Source organism: Aegilops tauschii, chromosome 6 (genome assembly GCF_002575655.3).
Source record: "Aegilops tauschii subsp. strangulata cultivar AL8/78 chromosome 6, Aet v6.0, whole genome shotgun sequence".
NCBI classification, from domain to species: Eukaryota; Viridiplantae; Streptophyta; class Magnoliopsida; order Poales; family Poaceae; genus Aegilops; species Aegilops tauschii.
Window position 1 is genome coordinate 30,515,718 of NC_053040.3, and position 23,460 is coordinate 30,539,177.

General features: G+C 43.1%; 1 protein-coding gene across 1 annotated transcript in view; it reads left to right on the top strand.

Annotated features, from left to right (window-relative positions):
- The first annotated feature begins 1,114 nt into the window (after positions 1–1,114).
- The window catches only part of LOC109784375 (structural maintenance of chromosomes protein 6B-like), a 29,295-nt gene continuing 6,949 nt past the window's right edge, over positions 1,115–23,460 (top strand). The window contains exons 1-18 of the mRNA XM_073500905.1: positions 1,115–1,329; positions 1,418–1,523; positions 2,560–2,693; positions 3,326–3,381; positions 4,513–4,599; positions 5,130–5,450; positions 5,763–5,882; positions 6,482–6,616; positions 10,826–10,902; positions 10,988–11,063; positions 12,184–12,258; positions 12,408–12,512; positions 14,771–14,937; positions 15,014–15,116; positions 15,510–15,622; positions 19,560–19,767; positions 19,832–19,960; positions 20,081–20,195. Of these exons, the coding sequence (XP_073357006.1) occupies positions 1,224–1,329; positions 1,418–1,523; positions 2,560–2,693; positions 3,326–3,381; positions 4,513–4,599; positions 5,130–5,450; positions 5,763–5,882; positions 6,482–6,616; positions 10,826–10,902; positions 10,988–11,063; positions 12,184–12,258; positions 12,408–12,512; positions 14,771–14,937; positions 15,014–15,116; positions 15,510–15,622; positions 19,560–19,767; positions 19,832–19,960; positions 20,081–20,195 (2,233 nt within the window). The 5' untranslated portion in view covers positions 1,115–1,223. The remainder of the gene's footprint in view (positions 1,330–1,417; positions 1,524–2,559; positions 2,694–3,325; positions 3,382–4,512; positions 4,600–5,129; positions 5,451–5,762; positions 5,883–6,481; positions 6,617–10,825; positions 10,903–10,987; positions 11,064–12,183; positions 12,259–12,407; positions 12,513–14,770; positions 14,938–15,013; positions 15,117–15,509; positions 15,623–19,559; positions 19,768–19,831; positions 19,961–20,080; positions 20,196–23,460) is intronic.

Below are 23,460 nucleotides of genomic sequence, written 5' to 3' on the forward strand. Positions count from 1 at the left end.
CAACGCTCCGGCAGTAGCAGCGATGTTGTGTTGAATAAATCTTCCCCAACTCCAGCTACGCCTGGACGGTGTTCATGATGGCGGCAAAAAGGAGCCCATGGGTTTTGTCTTCTGGCATTCCTATGGGGTGTCGGATATGGTGTGTTTGGGTGCTACCGACGAGGCGGCAACGACGACTGCATCAGGGTATGTTTTCTTCCGTTTCCAACCCCGTTGCTACGGCGTCTCCTCCATCGCTGTAGTGGCGATCGTGAAGTTCGTTCCAGGAGCATGGCTGGCGGTTGTCCTACGAGTTGATGGCGGCATTGGCTCTTGCAAGTTTCAACAATGTTTGAATTTTTCAAGTGGTTGTTGAAAAGCGGATCCGGTGCCGTTCTCCGACAAGATCGGTTCGTTGCAGTGTTTCGGGATTCGGGAAGCACCGAAAAGATTCCCGGTCGACGCGCCACAAAGATGTGGGCTTCGACGCTTGCGCCAGCCCTCTTCATCGATCCAGAAAGCCGATGGACGATTGTGCATTCCGGTTTCAATGGATCTCCGGTGTTGTCATTGGTTTACCAATGGTAGGTAGTTTCGTTGGCATATGCAGGGACTTCCAGATACTTAGCAGTTATTTCTTGTTGGAGGTGTTTTCTGCAGAGTGTCAGTACGGTTGTATTCTCTCGTGCTCTCTTTTTTTTCCGTGTGGATAGTTTGTAACCTTGTTCTTCTACGAATATATGCATGGTTAACTTTAAAAAACCCCTGCATTTCTTAGTTATACTCCCTCCGTTACACCATAATGTAGTGGTATATCTTTTTTGAGAAATCAAACTTTGCAAACTTTGACCGAGTTTATAAAGAAAATTATTCATATCACAATGCCAACTATATAAAATATGAAACTACGTCTTATGGTAAATCAATTAATATATGTTTGGCATTCTAGATATAAATATTTTTCTTCACAAATTTAGTCAAAATTTATAAAGTTTGACTTTTCAGAAAATATATATGCATTACATTGTGCAATGGAGGGAGTATATTTTTTGTTGAGTCGGTTTTTGTTTTGAGGATTTTTTTTTGAGTCGTTCTAGGTTATACTCCGCGACCAGACACCGCGATGTCTCCCGGCCCATTCATCAGTTTCGGCGGGCTGCCGCCCACCACACCAGAAATCCACCCCCCCCGGAAAATCCCCAAATCTACGCCAACTGCCGGCGAGGAGCAAGGCGGCGGCGGCGATGGCGGGGACGATCTCCCGCATCCGGCTGGAGAACTTCATGTGCCACTCCAGCCTCGACATCGAGCTCGGCCAGCACGTCAACTTCATCACCGGCCAGAACGGCAGTACGCCTCCACTCAAACCCTAGCTCCCCTCCCCCAATCCCCACATCCCCCCTCACCAATGCGCCTTTTCTTCTTCGTGCCGGCGCAGGCGGGAAGAGCGCGATCTTGACGGCTCTCTGCATCGCCTTCGGCTGCCGCGCCAAGAACACGCAGCGGGCGGCAACATTGAAAGATTTCATCAAGACTGGTTGCAGGTCGCGTCTGCCTTCTGTACCCGCTCACATCTTTTATTTTATTTTCTAAATAACTATTAATTGCTGAGTCATTGTCGAAAAAAACCAAGATTTCGTTGCGTTAATTACCTGTCCAACCCTTGTCCGTACCCTTGCCATTGCACATGACACTAACAATCGTCAAAATTTCTTACCTGAAAATCTGCTGGGGTCATTTTTAGACAATGCCACAGCTGTATGCTCCAGAGAAAAGAACAGAGATGACAGGACTTATCAGAAAACTTAAAGACCGGTCTTGTTTTATCGTATTAATTGATGTATTTTGCAAACAGGGCACCAACTGTCACACACCAAATTGTTAATATTAACAGAGTAAGTGAATTGTACTCTGCACTAGGCATATTGCCAATAATTTCACTTTGCAGCATGTGCCATACGGACACATGTTTGAAAAGATCCATAAAAGTTCATACATGTGTATTATGGTATGAAATGTGTACCTATAGTTTTCGTTAGAAAAACACAATTTTAGTTCAAGATTTCATACATGTTCAGAAAATCTAGACAGCGGTCTAGTTGCTCGGATCACACAGTATTCTTTTAACAGAAAATCTGTAGATATACATTCTGCCCTATAATAAACATGTAGCATAATTACTCAGTTTGTCTTGAAGATTTTGATGGAAATATCGAACAGATAGCCTGCCTATTAAAAGCAGATAGTCTCCGGGGTTAGACCTTTGCAAATTGGTGAAATAGCGGCTGAACCTGCTTGTTCACCAAAGAACTGCCCTTGGTCGAATAAAATTATATTAAACAATTCCAAATGGTCACCACCGGCTGAGTAACTGAACAATAAATCAGAATGTTGGCTGGGTAAATGACTGTACAGGTTCCAGTTATCATCTTATGGATGATTGTGGAGCTGATGTCTGCATCGATCACACGTAATGTTTCTACTGTACAACCTCTGGTTAATGGTTTTGCATTTATCCTCCGACTGTCCTATCTCTCTTCCTGTGATCGATTGAAAAATAGTTTATTCGTTAAATCACAGCGATGCAGCAATTGCTGTTGACATCAACAACCAAGGGGAAGACGCGTTCAAGCCTGACATATATGGAAACTTAATTAAATTGGAGCGCAGGATTACCAAGTCATCTAGTTCAACTATCTTAAAAGATCAACATGGTACACATACTTGATCCTTCTTCCTCCTAGTTGTTGGTTGTGCCCGTCTATTGTAAGCATTTCTCCTGCAAAGTTGTTTAGATCTCTTTTAGCTGTCATATTAGTACTTTGTCAACTTGTATTGTTTTAAGGGTAATCGTATTTTTCTGTGACCCTTCAGAGTTCTCACGTAGTTGTATTTTGCTATTCAGAGATGATACATTTCTGAACTTAGGATTGTTGCATTTCTTATTTGATTATCCATTCTTGTGTCCTGGCTGCATATCTTTATTCTATTTAATGGCTATTTCAAGTTTTAATGTTAAATTATCACATCTTTCCCATCCTTGGTTCTATCAACTTTTCATGTTGGCAAAAGACCTATATGTTCGCTGTGCTTGACTTATACTGTACATGTTTGCATGGCCGCAGAAAATTTCCCTTTTCACTTTATAATTAAATAAGCTTTATGTGTCCCAGGCCTTAATTTGCATGTTGCATCCATTTCCATACATTATTAAATGCTAGTTTGGGATGGAAAAAACACTGTAGCAATTAATTTTATTCTTTTTCAGAGTACTATTAGTACGTATTTTCATTAGTTTACTACAAAATATTATATTTTGACAATTGTTTTACATGTGCTGGAATAGGGAGGAAGGTGGCACATCGCAAAGATGATCTTAATGAGATAGTCGAACATTTTAATGTAAGTCGCTTGTTTCTCTCATTCAGTCATTTGTTCTGCTGTTTACTTTCTGTATTTGGTAATATGCAAAACAGGTGTAGAAACTGATGGACCCTCTCATCTACCTGTCCTCGCCGCACTTTTGCCTTTGTTTCTATAGGAAAAAAAATGCCAGGTGAAGATGTTTTTCATACAGATGCATCTGCAAGAAGAGACCATAGCGCCTTCCTCCCTAGTTTTGCTCTCTCGCCCCACCGCGGCTACGCTATTGGTCCGCTTCGCAATCACATATCTATCACCCCCTTCCTCTTTTTTGTTAGAGAAACACAGGATAGACGCAAACACTCACATACACACTAGTACACACACCCCTATCAACGCACACACCCTACTCCTATGCGCACCTCTGAGGGACTGAGATTGACGAAGTCAGCACATGCACCTCGTATTCGACGGGCACGTCGTCTCCCACTAAAAGAACATTGCCAGAAAAGTGCGCAATAAAGGCTCTGGTCTGGGTGATCTTGATCAATGGCTGCTCCCAGCTAACACAGCATGAGTCCAGTTTGGAAACATTTCACATGATATCTCCTTGAAATCTACTTTGATCTTTATGCATGCATGACTCGATTTTACATGATTCCTTTGAACCAAACTAACCTCCTGAGGAGCAACATATCTATACATGTCAACAGTTAACTAATCTTCGTCATCGTATCTCAGGCGCAAGAACCTCGGAGTGTAAGCTATTGGTGCATAATTAGTTTTTTTTAGATAAGCATGGTAGTATCAACACCTGCAGTTTGTTTTGACTGTTTTCACTGCCATGCATCAGCATTATTCAATCATTCATGATATGTACATTGTTTATAAAGCAGCCTGCTTCAGACGTTCAAGAGTCGCGTAAGCAATAAGGCGCCCTGGTAGCGCCTTAGAAATATGCCCGCTTTAGGTGCTTAGGCGCCCGCTTTAGGCGCTTAGGCATCAGTTATGCGTCAGCGGGTGGTGCTTGCTTTAGATCGCTTTACCCTTGTAAACCATGGATATGTATCTCCAAGTTTTTTTGTTTTTGTACCATTCTGTGGAAGTACTTTGTTAGAATGTAATGAATGTGTTATATTTCCACATCCTGATGCGTACACAACTTTTCAGATTGATGTTGAAAATCCTTGTGTAATTATGAGTCAAGACAAAAGTAGAGAATTTCTGCACTCAGGAAATGACAAGGATAAGTTTAAGGTAATCAATTTTTTCAGTTTTCCGCCAATACCATTGTATCAATAAGTGTGCTTTCCCTAATTTTATTTGATGTGTTGGAATATCTATGGTTTGACGAACGTGAATGGAAATGTATAGTCGTACTCCGCAGGGTTTCCATGGTATTTTATTCGCTTTTAGATGTACTCGACCGTGAAGCACGCCTTCAGTTAGTCAGTTTGTATAATACCATGATTGCATTTTCATTTGCCTCTCGACATCTTTCTAGTTGTGCAGGTAACCAATTAGCATTTTTATATATTCCAATCGATCATCATTTTATGAGAACACGACACTCTTATGTATTCAATGCCAGACCAGATATATTTTGGTAGCTTACGACTTCATATGAGTGTATGACCCGTGAACTGAACTGCTATTTGACGCAATGTTGTTTCTGAGTTGAGCTCATAATTCTGCCTTATACCTGTGCTTGCTATATCCCTTCCTCTGATAGAACTCTGAGCATTATTCCTTTTCTTTCACTGTCCATACATTATGTCTTGTTGCAGTTCTTCTTCAAGGCTACTCTTCTTCAACGACTCAAAGAGTTGCTTGAGACAATAAGAGATCAGGTGCACAAGGCAGACTCTGATGTTCAAGAACTGGAGAAGTCAATTAAGCCAGTGATGAGAGAACTTGATGAATTACGAGAGAAGATAAAGAATATGGAACACATAGAAGAGATAGCACATGATATTGATAATTTGAAGAAAAAGTTAGCCTGGTCATGGGTTTATGAAGTTGACCAGCAAATTGAGGAACAAACAGTGAAACTCCAGAAACTCAAAGGGCGAGCTCCTGCGTGCCAAGAAAGAATTGACCGAAATACAGTAAGTTGTGTCCTTTTTACTGGGAACCCATTGTACCATTGTATCCTCTAGAATAACCGGTGTGTTTTTACTGTAATTTTTTTGGTAAACCAAAATAAATCCATGCAAGCTTGCTGGCACATACATCTATTGCCAATTTGAACGTCATCTGTTTGACTAGGGCCAATTTCAAGTCATATTTAATGGAGTGAACTACAGCAATAGTGTGCCAAAACCATCCTGTATAGTTATGTTTGAAAATACATATTCTAAAATAGTAGTCATATTTAATGGAGCTTATTGTTATGTCTGAATTATTTTTTAATCTTTTAGGTTGTTATTGATAAACTGAAGAAAGAACTAATTGAAAAGGAAGAAAATCTCAGATCTTTGGTGGGTAAGACTCGTGAAGAGAACAACATGAAGAAAAGTATGGAAAATAACATTGCTGAGGTATGTGAGTAGATGATGTAGCATCCGGTATGTTGAGAAAAAGCAGCTGTATTTGGACCAATAGGTGGTAGAGCCACATACAGCTCTGTTGTCTTTGCACATGGAAGTAAAAAAGTGATGGTCATGATAAATGTAGCAAGTTATGACTGTCAAGTCTTTGCGATCCTTCTGGTTGTCATATCTTTGTGTCTTCAGTCCTTATTAAGCCTATAAGCTCTGATGCTGGTCATTATTGCAGAACAAAATCTGCAGTAATTTCTGGCTTAGTAATATGTTCATCTTGACCGTGTCATAACATTTGCCTCGAAATATTGCCACTCATCATGAAGTGTTGAGATTCCTATTGTTGGCAGCTTAATTTTTCCTAGTAATAATTCTATTTGAAATTTAAGGATTTTATGTTCGGTAATCTTGTTTGAATATAACGTGTGCGTGTAAATTCAGTCATTTTCTCTCCTCATTTCTGAGTAAACACCCACACTAACTGATTCCTTATTTTGAAGACATTGACACCATGGGCATCTATCTGCTATGGACATGATTGTGCAATTATTTAACTTGTCTTTCTTAACAATTCTTCATGTTCCTTTTGATTACAGGCTGTGAAGCGGGAGATAGAACTAGAGGCGGAGCATGAGCGTGGTGCACACATGCTGCAGAGAAAGAATGGCCGCCTGAATCAATTGCAGGCACAACTTCGTGATTTCCAAATGCAGCATATGCAATCTACTCAAGTGAGCTATTATCTAAAACCCATAAAAACTAAATTCACCTTACAAGTATGAAGTAGTAGATAGTGTTACTCCCTCTATCCGGATATATAGGGCCTTATACGTATTTCGAGATTTACTTTGACCATTGTTTAGACCAATAGTATATGATACGTGTTACAAAGAGTATATTGTCGAATTCGTATTTGGAAGGAGTTTCCAGTAATATAATTTTTATACCATACATCTAATACAGTATTGATCTTACTGATGGTCAAAGTAAATCTTGAAATGCGTATTAGGCCCTATACATCCAGATGGAGGGAGTATGAAACATTGAGTCTGGCTATCACAGCAGCCTAGGCTGCTGTAGCTACAGCATGGCCTGCATGAATTGGTGAAGATAAAGTACACTGCAATTCACAACAGCCTGCATCTAGTCTGGCCTGCATGAATTGGTGAAGATAAAGTACACTGCAATTCACAACAGCCTGCATGTCAGGCTAATATTAGCTAGTACAGGCTGCTGTAGCTACAGCATGGCTCTAAGGGCAGTCCCAGTGCACTATATCTTAAGCTATATCTGATGACATTAAATAGATGTTTACATATAGCAGTCTCAGTGCACTATATCTTAGTGTTGTATATAAAACAACCCTCATTTAGTGTCTTTTGTGAGAGAAAAGTTATGAGATGTTTTGGATTTGGTGCTAAGATATATATCCAGTTTAAGATATGGTTGCTCCCTATTTCCTCATTAAATAGTGTCACATCAGATATTTACCAATGAAACTTTGTGAAGATACAAGCATTGGGAGTGCCCTAAAAAGTGCACAGCACGTCACAGGCTGGAGCAGCGAAGGAGTGAGCTGCAATCTGGACCCACAACAGCTAGCACGGAGCAGGGGAGCCAGAACAATGGAGAACATGGCTCTTAAGGCGTCTTTCTGATGTACATACGTGTCAGTGCTATGGTGCCCGGGATTGTAAGGCGTAGCCCTCGCCTTAGACATTTAGCACAGGACTACCATAGAGAAGATCCTTGGCTTGGCTGTGTGCTTCCTCTGCAGCGCGCTCCCTCCCGCGGTCCACCTGCCGGCCGCCTGTTATGCTCTCTCCTACGTCTGTTCGCTGATATTGCCTCATGTGCTGCCGTTGCCGCCGCTGCTTGCCAAGGCTGAGGCTGTCCGCTGCTCGCCAAGGCTCTAGCCTTCGCTCCTTCTGCTGCTTGCCCGCGGCCCTCCGCGTGGCTCTCCCTACTTCTGCTACTAGCACTGCTTTGCTCCCGCCGCTGCGTCTCCCAGCATGGCTCTCTCTGTCTGCTGCCCCGCGTGCAACTCTTCCTGCAGCTGCAGCTGCAGCTAGCATACTTGCCTGCTGCTGCTAGCGTACTACTGCAGCCGTTGGTGTACTAAGGCTGTCTGGCTCCTATGTGTGCCTATTAGATTCCTTTAGCAAAAAAAAAGCCATCCGACATCTGTTTTCCCTCCTCAATGTTATGTGATTCTTGTCGGTGATCTTTTCCTTGACTCCGTCTCGCCCATGCACCTTCTATTGGTGTTGCATGCTCATTCGCTAGTTGCTACTCATCGCTGCTCCTCCACCTGCACGGCCTCCTTCGTAGCCTCTCACGCATCCATGATGGCTCTTGCATCTTCATCTTGTGTGTGCTTCCTAGCTTCTAGCTCTATATTTTCCGCTACGTCCACCAAATCCGTTGCTATTTCATATTTTTATGTCATCCTTGTCCACCAAAACTTACGCGAGCTTTCCTTTTCTCGCCATGGTCCTTTCTATACAATTTGTGTATCCTTTTCTGGTCCTTGTTTTATGTAGGATTTTTGTGGCCTCTTTTTGCGTTGTCGCGCCCATTCTCTTGCCGCTGAGCTTCTTTAGCCTTGGGTTTTAATGGCTATGATTTTGTACGCAATGCTTCATTCTCTTGTGTTGTCTCAACATAGCTGGTCCCATGCCTGGGTAAAGGAGGGTTGTGATAGGCTTGGCGAGCCAACGTCAAAACTTAGCCACTCTTATGGAGATGTAACCCAAAATAAAATCGTTGGGACGTAACCCATATCGGTACCCGGGTGTGGTGTCAAATGGGCAAGGGCCGGGCCATCACCCCCTGGTGGCGCGCCATATCTTGATCTGGATACGGTGGCAAGTGAGCATCGTCGCATCCTTAGTGGCGTGCTACATCGACTCCTTGGTGTAGTGGAAAATGAGCAAGGGTGTTCGCATTTGACTCGACGAGTGCGAAGGGTAAGGAAGATAGCCGAGCCTAGGAGGATCCGCTTAGGTAGCTGGAATGTAGGGTCCCTGGCAGTTAAGCTTCGAGAGCTAGTTGATATAGTGGTGAGGAGAGGTGTTGATATCCTTTGCGTCTAGAAACCAAATGGAGTGGACAGAAGGCGAAGGAGGTGTAGGATACCAGCTTCAAGCTGTGGTACACGGGGACGACTCCAAACAGAAATGGAATAGGCATCTTGAAGTATGGAGTGGTACACGGGGGAGCCTCAAGTATGGACTGGTAAACATTAAGAGGCATGGGGACCAGATTATCCTAGTCAAGCTGGTAGTTGGGACTTAGTTCTCAATGTTATCCGCGTGCATGCCCCGGAAGTAGGCCACGATGAGAACACCAAGAGGGAGTTCTGGGAAGGCTTGGAAGAGATGGCTAGGAGTATACCTATTGGTGAGAAGCTCTTCATATGAGGAGACCTCAATGGTCACGTGGGTACATCTAACACAGGTTTTGAAGGGGTGCATGGGGCCTTTGGCCGTGGCATTAGGAATCAAGATGTCTTAAGCTTTGCTCTAGCCTACGAGATGATCGTAGCTAACACCCTCTTTAAAGAGAGAGAATCACACCTAGTGACTTTTAGTAGTGGTTAACACTAGCCAGGTTGATTTCATCCTCTCGAGAAGAGAAGACAGGCGTGCTTGCCTAGATAGTATGGTGATATCTGCAGAGAGTGTTGTCCCTCAGCATAAAGCTTGTCGTGGCTGACTTCCGCTTTCAGATTCATGTTCAGCGGGATAAGCGTGCCAAAGTCGCTAGAACGAAGTGGTGGAAGCTCAAGGGGGAGGTAGCTTAGGCATTCAAGGAGAGGGTCATTAAAGAGGTTCCATGGAAGGAAGGAGGTGATGCAGACAATATGTGGATGAAGATGGCAACTTGCATTCGTAAGGTGGCCTCAGAGGAGTTTGGAGTGTCCAGGGGAAGTAAAAGCGAAGTTCCAGGGGAAGTAAAAGCGAAGCTAAAGATATCTGGTGGTGGAACGATGATGTCCAGGCGGCTATTAAGGAGAAGAAAGAGTGTTTCAGACGCCTTTACCTGGATATGAGTGTGGACAACAGGGAGAAGTACAAGGTGGCATAGAAGGCCGCAAAGAGAGCTGTGAGTGGAGCAAGGGGTTCGGGTGTACGAGGACCTCTACCGGCGGTTAGGCACGAAGGAAGGCGGAAGGGACATCTATAAGATGGTCAAAATCTGAGATAGGAAAACGAGTGGACAAGGGTTCATGGAAGCTTGCTATCCATGTGCTAGAACCATGAGTGGGTTGCGAGATCTTATGGGTTTTAGCTCTAGCCTACCCCAACTTGTTTGGGACTAATGGCTTTGTTGTTGTTGCTTCATTCTCTTGTGTGCCATCTTTTGATAACTCATCTTCTCTTGTGACTTATCTTGTATCTTCTACTTATGCGGTGTCTTCCTTCGATGCACCATCTTCTGGTTATCCCCTTTGGCTTGACTCGACAGGTTTTGAAGGCTCTCCATGCCACAATGACACTCTCAAGATGCGCTTCTTCAAATACAGTGCTATAGAGCATCCGAGGGTGTGTGTTAAGTAGTGGTATTGGTCTAGGAGTCTGTATTAGGCTATGTTTTCTTCCTTGTACCCCATGTCTTGTGTGATTCTCCTTGGGCTATACAATAGAGATAAGTTGTATCGTAAAATAGTTTGTTTTCAATAAGGGAGCATCAGTCCTGTTAACTGGACTAATCACATTTTTGGTTTTCACATGAGCTAACTGTTACCACTTTGTACCTGTTCCTCAGAAGACTTTGGGCTATCTCCTAAAAATGACATAATCGGTGAACCTTGATATCAATTGTTCCAAAAGATTCACTTGATAGCATGCCTCTTGATTTTTTTTTTTTGTATTTCCTTGGCTTTGTATGTTTGAATTTAGCTATTCTGTCTGAATCATGTCTTTATCAATCTGAAGGCTGAGGCATCTCAAATGGAGAAAGATATGCAGAACATACAACAACAGATTGATCATCTTCATTCAAATGTTACAAGGTCATTCAATTGTACTTCTTACTTTGCTTAACCACATCCAAGTAAAGTTTCTTGGTTGTTTGATTCGAACTTGTGTGCCATTCAGGTTAAGAGAGGATGAAAATGAATTCACAGCAGAATTATCAGGCATCGTAAAATCTATCAATGACATATCAAAAGAGGTATCTTAAACTCAATGTGCTACCAGAAATACTGCTTTCCTGCATAATGAACTTTAAACTCTGTCAACACAGTAAAAGTGATAATGTTACTCCATCCACTCCAATCACAAATAAGCCACATTTTGAACCAGAAACATTGCTAAAGAAAGTTCCCTAACCCATAAATGCGAATCGTATTTTTAGTTTTATATTAGAAGTATTTCTTCAGGAATCTACTTGTACCATTTTCCTATGGCCTAAATCTTCATTGTGATATTGTTCTGTCAGTTTGGAAAATATTTTATCAGCATTAACTTATTTTGACTGGAGGAATTGTTTCCATATCTATTGTTTACTGTAATTATATTACCTTTTGTATTTTATAGTTACTTAGTGGTACCCATTCCATCTATTGATGTATGAATGCGGGTATATGTGTTCCAGATAATGTAATTATGTATAATGCTATTATTAGAGAATATATATGTGTTCTGGATAATGTTATTCTCATAGAATATTTATCTTTTTTTGCTAGTTCTCATATGTTTTGCTTCTTTCTGATTCCTAATGCTTAATGTGAAAAAAGGGTGGCAGGGTGCGATCGTGCACAGTAATAATTAGGCTTAACTACACATTTTCATGCACACATCAATTCTGATTTGATTTTATTTCAATTTCCAAATAGGTTTGCACATGACACATGACACAATGTATGAAAGAAAACCATGTCCACGCGATGGCCCTTACTCATAGTTGACGCTCCATGAACCCTGTCTGTTTATCACATTTTCCCTTTTGTTGAACTTTAAGAACATAGCTCTACTTGTTCAAAAAGATATTTTGAGCGAGGCTGAACGTGCAGAGTTAGGGGTAAAATACATCTGGGTCTAAGTTCGATGGCCTGTTTAAGTAATTTGTCCTCACATGATTTCAAGCTCAGAATAAGCTTTGGAGCAGTATTAGGTTACCTTTGAAAAGTGTTCCCCCAACATTTATCTAAAAAACATCACTTATAATTATCCACACTATTTGAAGTTCACGAGTCTTCTGTACTTTCATGTGAAGTTGGCCACCTTTTTTCTGCATTGAAAAATGTGGGTCTTGTATTGTATCGTTTATGCCATTAAATTTTATTTCACAGATAGCTGAAAATGATAGAAGGACAAAACAAATAAAATCCGACATTGCAGACCTTCAACGACAGCAAAGTAATACGGTATATTCTCTCTTTACAGTAACCAGTAAGCAGTAGATGCCCTTTTTGTATGATCATAGCCCCGCTTCTCAGGATGTGATTGATTTTAGTAGCAACTGGCAACTGCTCTCTAACATCTTCATTTATATACAATCAATGCTTCATCTTAGGTAACGGCATTTGGGGGACAAAGAGTTCTGAAACTCTTGGAATCAATAGAGACAAACCACAAAAAATTCGAAAGCCCACCTATTGGTCCAATAGGGGCTCATCTGGTATGAAAATGCCAATTATCATGATTCTTGTCTTGAATTATTGGTTACTCTTGAATATGTATAATAATACCATGTGTAGTAACTTGATGCAAATGATAATTTGGTATATCATTTAGCACATGTTTTGATCTGCTGTATTTAGCAATAAACTTCGTTAATCCACATTGCTTATATTTTTATATTGTATTGTTTTATTATTTATTTATCCACGGCTTAACCCGTGGCAGCCCAACTAGTGTTCCCAGCTACAGGTCAATGCTGTGTTCCCATAGTGCAGCTGCATTGGTTCTTACGAAGTTCTTTTTTTTGAAAGGTCACCGGGGGGGGGGGGGGGGGGGCAGAGATTTAGGAGAGAGGTGGAGGGGAGTCAGCTGGTTCGGACTGGTAAACAGTCAAGCCAGGTGTCCACATCACCCGTTGGACTGGGGCAAACGGCGGCCTCCTTGCGGCACAAGCATCGGAGGCGTGTGAGAGAGGGGGTGTCACTGTTGAAGAGCATCCCATTGTAGTGCTTCCTAGCCATGAGAAACAAATGAGAATGAAGGTTGATACCAACCACTTAGGTTATAGCGGGGGAGAGACAGACATCCTGTAGAGATCGAAGCGAGGCCTCGTGCGGCGTCGGCGCACCAACAAATGCCCAGAAGTGCTAGGCGAAGGTGCACTGGAAGACTAGGTGATCTGCAGTCTTGCAGGGCGCCTCACAGCGCCTCACACTGTGGACAACCGGCCTCGGCAGTGGAGGTGATGCTTTTTCGGAGCAACGCACTCCGGGTGTTGATCCGGCCCTGAACCATGAGCTAAGTGAAGAAACGAACCGAGGAGGGGGCTTGCCTCCGCCATGCGAAGTCGTGGAAGGTGGCGACCACCCCACCAAAAGAGCAGAGGTAGTAGAGCTGGGCGGTCTGGAACCCATGGGTAGGTAAGGAACAACACTCAAGCACCTGGTCGTCGGTTGAAGTGGACAGCTGAACCCTGTCTAGAGCCATTAGCAGGGCATCGAGATGACGAGCCCCAGCGGCGGTGAGGCGGGGGATGAGTTGGGACCACACCTCCAGCAAGGCCGCAGGCATCGAGACCACGACGCTCGTCACATGCGAGAACATGGTGGGCATAAAGCTACAAAGGGGGTCGATAGGCAGCCAGTTGTCGAGCCAGAAGGCGGTCTGTTCACCATTGCCGACTGCAACAAAAGAGATAACCCTGTAGAGCGGCATGAGCTTGATGAGAGCACCCTAGTGGCTCCCAGGTAGCCGCGCGATCGCAGCATCACAGACCGGCATCCGGTCCAACGCAGACTAGAGCCACACAGACCAGGGTGTGTTGTCGCTCGAGTGCAGCCGATGCAGGAGCTTCACAAGCAGGAACTGGTTTTGCGTCGTTAGGTCCTGGACATCAGAGTTCTCACCCAGCCTACTACTTTATTACTGTGACTGGGCATCCATATTCTCTGTCCTCTATTCTTCCTAGCACCTCCTACTGCTCTAGAGCTTGTGTTGACTCTGTGAAGTACAAAAGTCTGTGTATATGTCCCAAGTGCTTCATATTAGAATATGGAAACTTCAAAATTTGTTCCAAGTTTTGGGCCTTTTGGCCGTTTGTGAATTGCACAATAAGGACAGAAGGTTTCCCTAATCTTTAAGACAATCTTTTTTTTTTTGGGTACAACGGAAAAAAAGATCTAGACCTAATCGGCTACTGATACAATGTTAGAGGAATAACAATTTAATCTATTGCCAAGGATCTAGGGCCTTATGTTAGGAGATAAATTAGGAATCCGAAATACAAAAAGGAAATATAAGAAACTTAGTACAGTAAGTACCTCTCTGTAACAGCCTCAATGTTGACTAGTCTCTGCATCCTGAGTTCTTGAGTCTTGACCCCATCAATCATTGACCCCTTTAGAAAATTAATCAATTTGTTTGATCTTTTTGTCATTGATGCTAGTTCATTGGAGTATCTGTAATAATATTTGTTCTCGTTGCATCAAATAGCATGAATGCAAAATCGATTTGTTTCATATAGTATTGCTTTTTCTACAATGTACTCCATCCATTCCTAAATATAAGTCTTTCTAGAGCTTCCACTATGGACTACATACGGAGCAAAATGAGTGAATCTACACTCTAAAGTACGTCTATATACGTCCGTAGGTAGTCCGCATTGAAATCTCTAAAAAGACTTATATTTAGGAACGGAGGGAGTAGGTTATAGCTGTATTACTTTTTCCAGACCTTAATAATGCTTGTTCCATGCAGCAACTTGCTAGTGAGTCCTGGTCTGTGGCAGTTGATAGCGCATGTGGGGGGCTTCTGGATGCATTTATTGTCACGTGTTGTAAGGATTTACATGTTTTGCGAGAATGTGCAAGTAAAGTGAATTTCAATAACCTTCGAATTATTGTGTATGATTTTACTAGGCCACGGTGAGATTAAAGGCCCTGTATCTTATTCAATATTCTGTTACATTTTGATAAATTCTAATTCTCTTACCTTCTATAGATTGATCATTCCTGATGGTTCACTTCCTACAACAGAGCACCCTACAGTACTATCAGTTATTCAGTCAGAAAATCACACTGTGCTGAATGTATTGGTGGATCAGGTACTGCATTATATAATCTCAAACAACTACTCTGTTTGTTTCAGAAAAGTGGTCCATTTATCATATGCTAAATACCAGGAGGCACAAAATTTGAGTATTATATAATGGAATTGGACTGCCTTTACCCCTACTTATGTCATATTTCAACCATTTGATATCTTCGGTACCATTGACTGTGCGGGTTGAGGATGGAAAAGTTGCAACAATCCAACAACTGAAATCTTCCCTGGATGGATAATTATTTTGAAACTAATAATCCAAAGAAACCTGACATCTGTTATGAAATAATTTTTAATTATGAGATATCAATAAGCATCACACTTTTTTTTTGTCAGATCCTTCAGTTTGACATGTTATTATTAGAGCAACATTTGCAAAGTTCCTTTGTTTCAGGGTCATGCTGAAAGGCAGGTCCTGGTTAAAGATTATGAAGTCGGAAAATCTCTTGCATTTGATGATAGGATGCGGAATATAAAGGAAGTGTATACTTCTGATGGGGACAAAATGTAAGTCTCGGTGGTGATGCTCATATTAGTTTGGTCATATTGCAGCCATTTACTTGTTATATCAAGCAGTTAACCATAAATAATCCTTGCTAGAAGTAATTTTAGAATCCTTATAGGCGTTTCTATCTCCATGTGCCGCCAAATATTCATGTAATTGCAGATTCCTGCTTATCAATTTAGATTTGATGAATTACCATCTTGCAATTTTAGCGGGAGCACTCCCCCTTCTGAAAAAAACATCTTGCAATTTTGTGGGACCGACTAGCTCGAATGCACTACGGGTATCAGTATCGGGCCAATACGGATACATAAATTCGACATTTTGAAAAAGTGCCAATACGGATACGTTGTATTATTTTTAAATAATTGATTTAGTGTTGGCCCCTCCAGGTGATTTCTCTATGATTGTAACATGGCTCCACAATGGTGCCCTTAGATTTGTAGGTACAGTAGGAGGTTCAGCAGAGCCATCTGGAGGAGATGAGAATATGAGATCTTCAGAGATCAGAGGAGAAAGAAGAGGGGATGAGCTTGGCTGGGCAGGAGAAAAGGAGAAGAGAAGTGCACATACCTGGCTGCTGCGTGAGAGGGGACGTTGGCGAGGAGGAGCAGCAGCTCCTCGCCAGCTAGCCGCTGCCGCCACCAGCCATGGGTGAGGAGCTGCTAGGCACACAGACGCCTTGTCGCCGCCTGGTGTGAGCTCGGGAGGGAGGAAAGAAACTGGGAGGGAAAGGATGGGGGGCATTGGAGTACTAGGGTTGCTGGCTGCCTCTTAACTGGGCTGAGTGGGATCTTAGGTGGGCTGAGCCGTATCCAAAACGAATTGAGAAAGTATCCTTCAAGTATCTGAATTGTTTTAAATCATTATTCACAGATACTCCATGGATACGTAGCGGGGGTGTATCGGTACTAGATACAGTATAGGATACCGATTCGCTGGTCGCCTGAAGTATCGGTGCATTCGAGACGACTAGTGACTTGAGATCAGTTTCTGGAGTTCCCCAGTTGGGTTGATGGCACACGGGGTCATTTGGAGGGCCAACTAACCACAGTTCCCTGATTCGCAATCCGCTTGTTCATGAGTTGTTATTCATGCTTCGTCGCTTCCTATAAGTAGAGTTATTTGGAGTATGCACATTTCTAATCGAAAAGCTTACCTCACATGCATTAGATGCAGAGCGAATGGTCAGAAATGATGGTCGGCGGACATACCATCATCACCAACTTGGTCTTTTATAAGAGTAGAGAAGTTAGTGTATACACACATGGAGTGTTTGGCTGGGCTGTGGCTTTAAAATAAGCAGCTGTTGTCTGTCGGTTATTGCAAAGCTGCTGTGAGGAGTAGAGCTATTTGGAGAGCTGGTTGTCTGGGATGTGACTGTAGTACAGTAACTAGAATACTCGTCCAATGCTGATATTCTGTTTATCTACTGATTTAATGATAATAACCTCATGTTTTCCCGATTTAGCTCTATTTCCCCGACTTGTGAGCTGTTGTATGTAGTCTTATTAGAATAGCATACTTCTTTTAGCTAACTTATTTAATAGAATGATGTCATGTACAAACAAAATGCTTGACATATTATTTTGCATGTCATTCATTATTTAGAGGTTTCAAAGTATTATGTCTGCTATTTTTATACCAAGAACAAAATCTGCCACCAAAATTGCATACACATAATAGTAATAATTACCTAAAAAATGCATAGTATGGCAGCAGGAGCATGATCACATGGACAAGAACCAATGTGTGTAGATTTTTTTTTTTGGTCTCAACCATTTATATAGATTACAAGCAATTCACTCAGCCAAATCTGAATCCATTACTCTTGTAATTTCGTCCACCATCATCCATTTACGACTACAAGCATCCATTCATCATGAGAAAGAAACCAAAGGGAAAAATAGAGAAGAAATCCAAAGCCAGGTTCCAGCATGGGCTTGCAGTCGCTCGATGGCAGGCTGCTGTGAGGTGGATCCAGCGCATGCTTACGGTTGCTGGATGGGCAGGCTGGTGGTCCTGTTCTTGCCGGTACGGGGCTGCAGGGCCAGCTGCCGGCGGGGGTCGTCGTAGTTGCAGAGGAGGGCCGTGGAGGAGCAGCGGCGTCGCCCCAAAGTGGGTTTGCAGGGGAGTAGCCGTGCCATGCCTTGCTTCCTGGGAGGAGCCGCACCACGTCTAGTTGTCAAGAGGAGAAGTTATAGGGGAGAAGCAGATCGCTGGATGGTGCCTTTTTCTGGTGTCTGGAACCGGAGGAACCACAAGACGGCAGTGGTAGTGGCAACCCTAGTGCTGCCACCTTGGATCTCGCATGGGGTGGCGACTCGGGGATGGGAAAAAATGAAGATAGAGGCCAGTCGAAGGGATTTCTGTGCGAGGAATATCCATTATATGTGGTATCAGCGCGTAGGATCTAGGATGTTTCAAAAGCCAGAAAAGCATGCTTTTGCTCATATGCACTAATTAATAAGCCACCATGCGTTTTTTTAAAAGCCAGCTGGTTGGTTGGGCTTTGGCTTATGAGTGCACAAAACCAAAGTCCAACCAAACACGTCACATAGTATGTCAATTTGGAAAATTCACATTTGAAAGTCATGACCATGTACTGGGCCTCTTCTTTATATCTCCCATGCCTCCTTCGGCCCGTGTGCGGTACTCAGTGATTGCTGCGAGTAGTGACCACGCTAGGTCATGGAGATAAAGAGAAATACCAGCAGCTGCTACAGCGAGGACAAGAAGCAACAGGGGCCCAAGGTCTCATTTCCCTTCTCTTCTTCAGCGCGTAACCTGACGGTGTCCAGATAAGCATTCCAGAATGTTAGTGACCTGCAATTGTGAAGACCCACCATGATTATAGACCATGCGATTGGACAGTAATCCTGGTAACTGACTCTGGCCCCATCCAAAGTTTGCTGTCGCCACTGGCAACCTTATCACAATGGTTACTGTGCCTCTCCAGCTCCCTATCTGCCTTGTGCATCCAGGGATGCTGCAGCCCTTTGAGGAGAATACATAATCCTAGTACTATTCTCCCTTGTTGAAAGAAGGGTGTGGGCTGGCTGGGTTGATATTGTGCTAAAGCTTGCAAGTGGCCTATGTATATCCCATATGCAGCCCCTTGCGCTCCTCATGTTGACAACTCCCTTATCCGAAAATTCCCAAGTGTTTGTGCAGGCAGTCACTTTGTCCACCCCCTCTCTCCTCCCTTCTTTCCACTGAACTCCCTAAATTGCTCATGCGGCAAGTTGAGGTTGCTTCCTCCAGTTAGTGCAGTTATGTAATGAGACACATATATTTAATTGACCTCTTGATAACATGATAAAAAGGTGAGAAAAATTCGGGGAAGTAAACGCTTCTATAGAAGCATCTCATAAACTGATTTTTCCCGAAGCAGAGCTCACCAGTGTTGCTATGTCTCGTGTGTTTCAACTCTCACGGCAGTTTTACAGTTTACTGACGAATTCTCTGTTCATGAACTTTTGGGAAATAAAACATCATGCAAATTGCTAGATACTCTCTCCGTCTGGGTTTAAAAGGCCGGAGGGCCATGAAGCCATGTCCTGATTTTTAGGCCAGGTATAATTAAGATCCTACTTTTTTGCTGGATTCAATTGGGGTTTTCTTCGCTGATTTGTGGAATTAATTATCGAGAGAAAATGCGATGCATGCAAAAGCTAGGGGCGAGGCTGCATGCAGAATTAGCCAAAGCATGGCTGAATTAAATGGACTCCTTCTCATTGGTGCATGCGGCCAGTGGAGGATGCAGAAAAAAATTTCTTTCCGTAACTAATGCTGGATTAATTCCTCCTTGGTTCAGTGTTTTGGCTCATAGGCTTTTTAAACGCGGGTGGATGAAGTAACTTCTTTCGCTTAGGAAATGAGCATGCTGTGATCTGTTCATTCTTTGATGATTCTGCTCCCGTCGAATTTTTCTTGTAGATTTTCTAGACGTGCTGTTCAGACTTTTTATCCTCCTACAAGCAAAAAAGGAAGACCTAATCGTTTGTGCAGTTCACTGGGAGAGAAAATTGCTGAACTTAAGAATGAAGCAGAAGGTATTCAAAGAACAATCGTGGAAAAAAATGGTCAGAAAAGCAAGTTAGTTAAAGATCAATGTGACCTTGAACAGAAAATAGCAGATTCGAAGGTAAAATTCTTGTTGATGTGTAATGCATTTCAATTATCTTGTAACTTGCCATGTTGCTTCGCAGAGAAAACGAGAACCTGAGGAGCATCGTTTAGAGAAAAAAATACTGGAACTTGATGACGCCAAGAGAGCTTTTGCTGAAATTAATAGATATGCTGCTGTGGATAACAGTGAACTAGAGGAGGACATAAAGGTTTGCTCCCTTTTTCCTTTCTTGAGGAACCATCTATCTCATTTCACTGCACTAGGTATAATGATCCTCGTTATCTAAGCAAAAACTTTATCAGTTTTGTCATGTTACTTTTTTCTGCAGAAAGAGAAGAATATCATTGTGGAGAGCGAACAATTACTTCAGAAGATTAAAGTGAAGTTAGCAGCGGCTTCACGAGAAGTGAACGATAGAAGAGAAGCTTACAAGACCTTTATGGGTATGATAATTTACTGGCATGTACACTGTGAAGTTGTTTAGCATTTGAGTTTTTGCATTTCGATCTTGAGATAGATAACCATGCCTGCCACATTGTAGCATTTTACTTCAGAATTATGCTTAGTTATAAATGATGATAGAGGAATAGTGGCGTTAGCGTCTTTAAAGTAGGCATCCGGCAAATGGAAGGCAACATGTCTATGTAAAGGATATAATATAGCTTAGTTATAAAGCTAGTATGTTTGATATGTTAGGCAATATCTGTCCCCTGATGAAGATAAAACACCCGCTCATTTTTTATTTTATTGTGCTATCTTACTCCTGTACATGGAATGGGAAAAAAATGACACCTTTTTCCAGTGAAGTACATGTATATTTTGGGTTGTTTCTGTGAGGAAATATGCAACTTTTATTCCTGTGAGGCCATAGGCCGTTACATGCATAATAAAATATGCAGAAAACCCCTTATACAACTGGGATATCACATGGCTATTATATACTCCCTCCGTTCACAAATATAAGATATTTTGGATATTTCAATATGGACTACATACGGATTGAAATGAGTGAACAAACACACTAAAACGTGTCTATATACATCCGACCCACAAAAAAGTTAGAACATCTTATATTTGTGAACAGAGGGAGTACAACTTAGAGCAGTTTCTAGCCGGAACTTGTTTCTCAAGTAATTTTTTTCTGCATTCCAAATTTATCATAGGTTTCTTTCATTTATGATAGACTCTAGTATTTAGAAACAATTATCCTCTTTCTAAGACAAGCACTAGTTTTCTATTCCTTCTATTGAAATTTACGGATAGGCCTTGAACTCCGAGGCCTACCTCATAATTTTTTTCCTAAAAGGAGGTTAAACCCCCCTGGCCTTTGCATCCCAGGATGCACACAGCCATCTTTATTATATTATTCAACAGAGCCGGACAAAATAAATACATGGATCAACCCAAAGCCACCTTGCTGGTGACCTCTGCCATTGGCGCCATCATGACGCCAAACAGTGCCACTGCCCTGCTCTCGTTCATCAAGACGCATCCATCGCTGAATGCCGCCGAGACCCACCGTCGTTGACGTGGTAGATGCCACACCGCTCCACCTCGTGACGACTCTAGCAAGCATCTGCTCCAAAACGATGCCCTCAAGAGGGATAACGACACCGAAATCGTCACCAGCGTCTAAGAGACCTAGATCAAGGGTTTCCCCTCGTAACAACCCGAGCTAGGAGATGATGACTGCAGTGACAATGCATTCAACAAGGTAACGACGCATAGACATCGCCCGCCACGACCGAGGTCGGAGCTTGGTTTTCACTGGCGGCCTTTTCTTCCCAACTCCCAGCCGGATGGATCGCCACCAAGTCGCGCAGATCGGCTCCGCGCTGTTAGGAATAAGCAACTTGTATTCCCATGAGGCCATAGGCCAATATATATACATGTACAGGTGTGGTACATATGCAAGAAACCCCTTATACTACGGGATAAATACAAAGGGGTATACATGACTTATATTATAACTCTAACACCCCCCCTCAAACTCATGGTGGAGGAACAACACTGAGTTTGGAGAGATAAAAGCCATGTTGTGCTCTAGTCTGGGCCTTCGTCAGGAAATCCGCCAACTGTAACTCGGAAGGCACATACTGAAGAGCAACGACCTGATCCTGCACAGCAGCGCGCACATAGAAAGCATCAACACCAATATGCTTGGTGAGCTCATGCTTCACAGGATCGCGCGCAATGCTAATAGCACCTGTACTGTCAGATAAGAGCATAGTCGGTGTAGTGATAGAAACACCAAAGTCCTGAAGTAACCACCGTAACCAAGTCACCTCTGCCGTCAAAAGAGCCATAGCTCGCAACTCAACCTCAGCACTCGAACGGGAAACTGCAATCTGTTTCTTCGTCTTCCAGGCAATGAGAGAACCGCCAAGAAAAACACAGTAAGCAGAAAGCGAACGGCGATCAGAAGGATCACTAGCCCACGTAGCATCCGCATAGGCCTGAAGCTGTAAAGAACTGGAGCTAGGAAAGAAGAGACGGTGAGAGATCGTGCCCCGAAGATATCGAAGAACACGAAGGAGATGACTATAATGAACCGATGTGGGAGCAGAAACAAACTGACTCAGAATATGAACCGGATAAGAGATGTCCGGACGAGTGACAGCTAGATAGACAAGACTGCCAACGAGATGACGATAACGCGTCGGGTCAGGGAGAGGATCACCATCAGTAGCACGAAGGTGAACATTGAGCTCCATAGGAGTCTCAACAGTGCGCTCGTCAGAAAGAGCAGCACGAGCAAGAAGATCCTGGATATACTTTTCCTGTGATATAAAAAAGCCATCAGAGGTAGAAGAGACTTCAATCCCAAGAAAATAGCGAAGAGGCCCAAGATCAGACATAAGAAACTGCTCACTAAGACGGGCCTTTACAAAGGCAATATACTCGGGATCATCCCCAGTGATGACCATATCATCAACATAGAGAAGAAGAAGAGTCCGGCCACGTGGAGAAAGGTGAATAAACAATGCGGGATCGTGAACACTTGCTGAAAAACCAGCAGTAGTGACCACAGAAGCAAAACGCTCAAACCAGGCGCGAGGGGCTTGCTTAAGGCCATAGAGAGAGCGACGAAGACGACACACCATGCCATCAGGAACAGAATACCCAGGTGGTGGCTGCATGTACACCTCCTCACGCAGCTCACCATTAAGAAAGGCATTCTTAACATCAAGCTGAGATATAGACCAGTGGCGTGCAGAGGCAACGGCAAGAAGTGTACGAATAGTGGTCATATGGGCCACAGGAGCAAAAGTCTCGTCATAATCACGACCATGCTCCTGCTGAAAACCACGAGCCACGAGACGAGCTTTGTGACGCTCAAGAGAACCATCGGAGCGAGTCTTAACCTTGTAGACCCACTTACAAGTGATGGGACGGACTCCGGGAGGAAGAGAAACAAGATCCCAGGTACCAGTGCGTTCAAGAGCAGCAATCTCCTCTGCCATCGCAAACTGCCATTCAGGATGAACAACAGCCTGACGGTAAGAAGTCGGCTCAAGAACAGCAGCACCAGCGGTGGGAAATCCAAGGCGATCAATAGGCGGACGAGGACGAGAACGCAAGCCATAAGGAGGCTGAGAGGAAGAGGACGACTCATCCAAGGAAGCATCCACAGGTCGTGAACGACGAGTGTAATGCTGAGGAAGAGATGGAACAAGAGAAGGAGGAATCGCCAAGGTAGAATCAGGG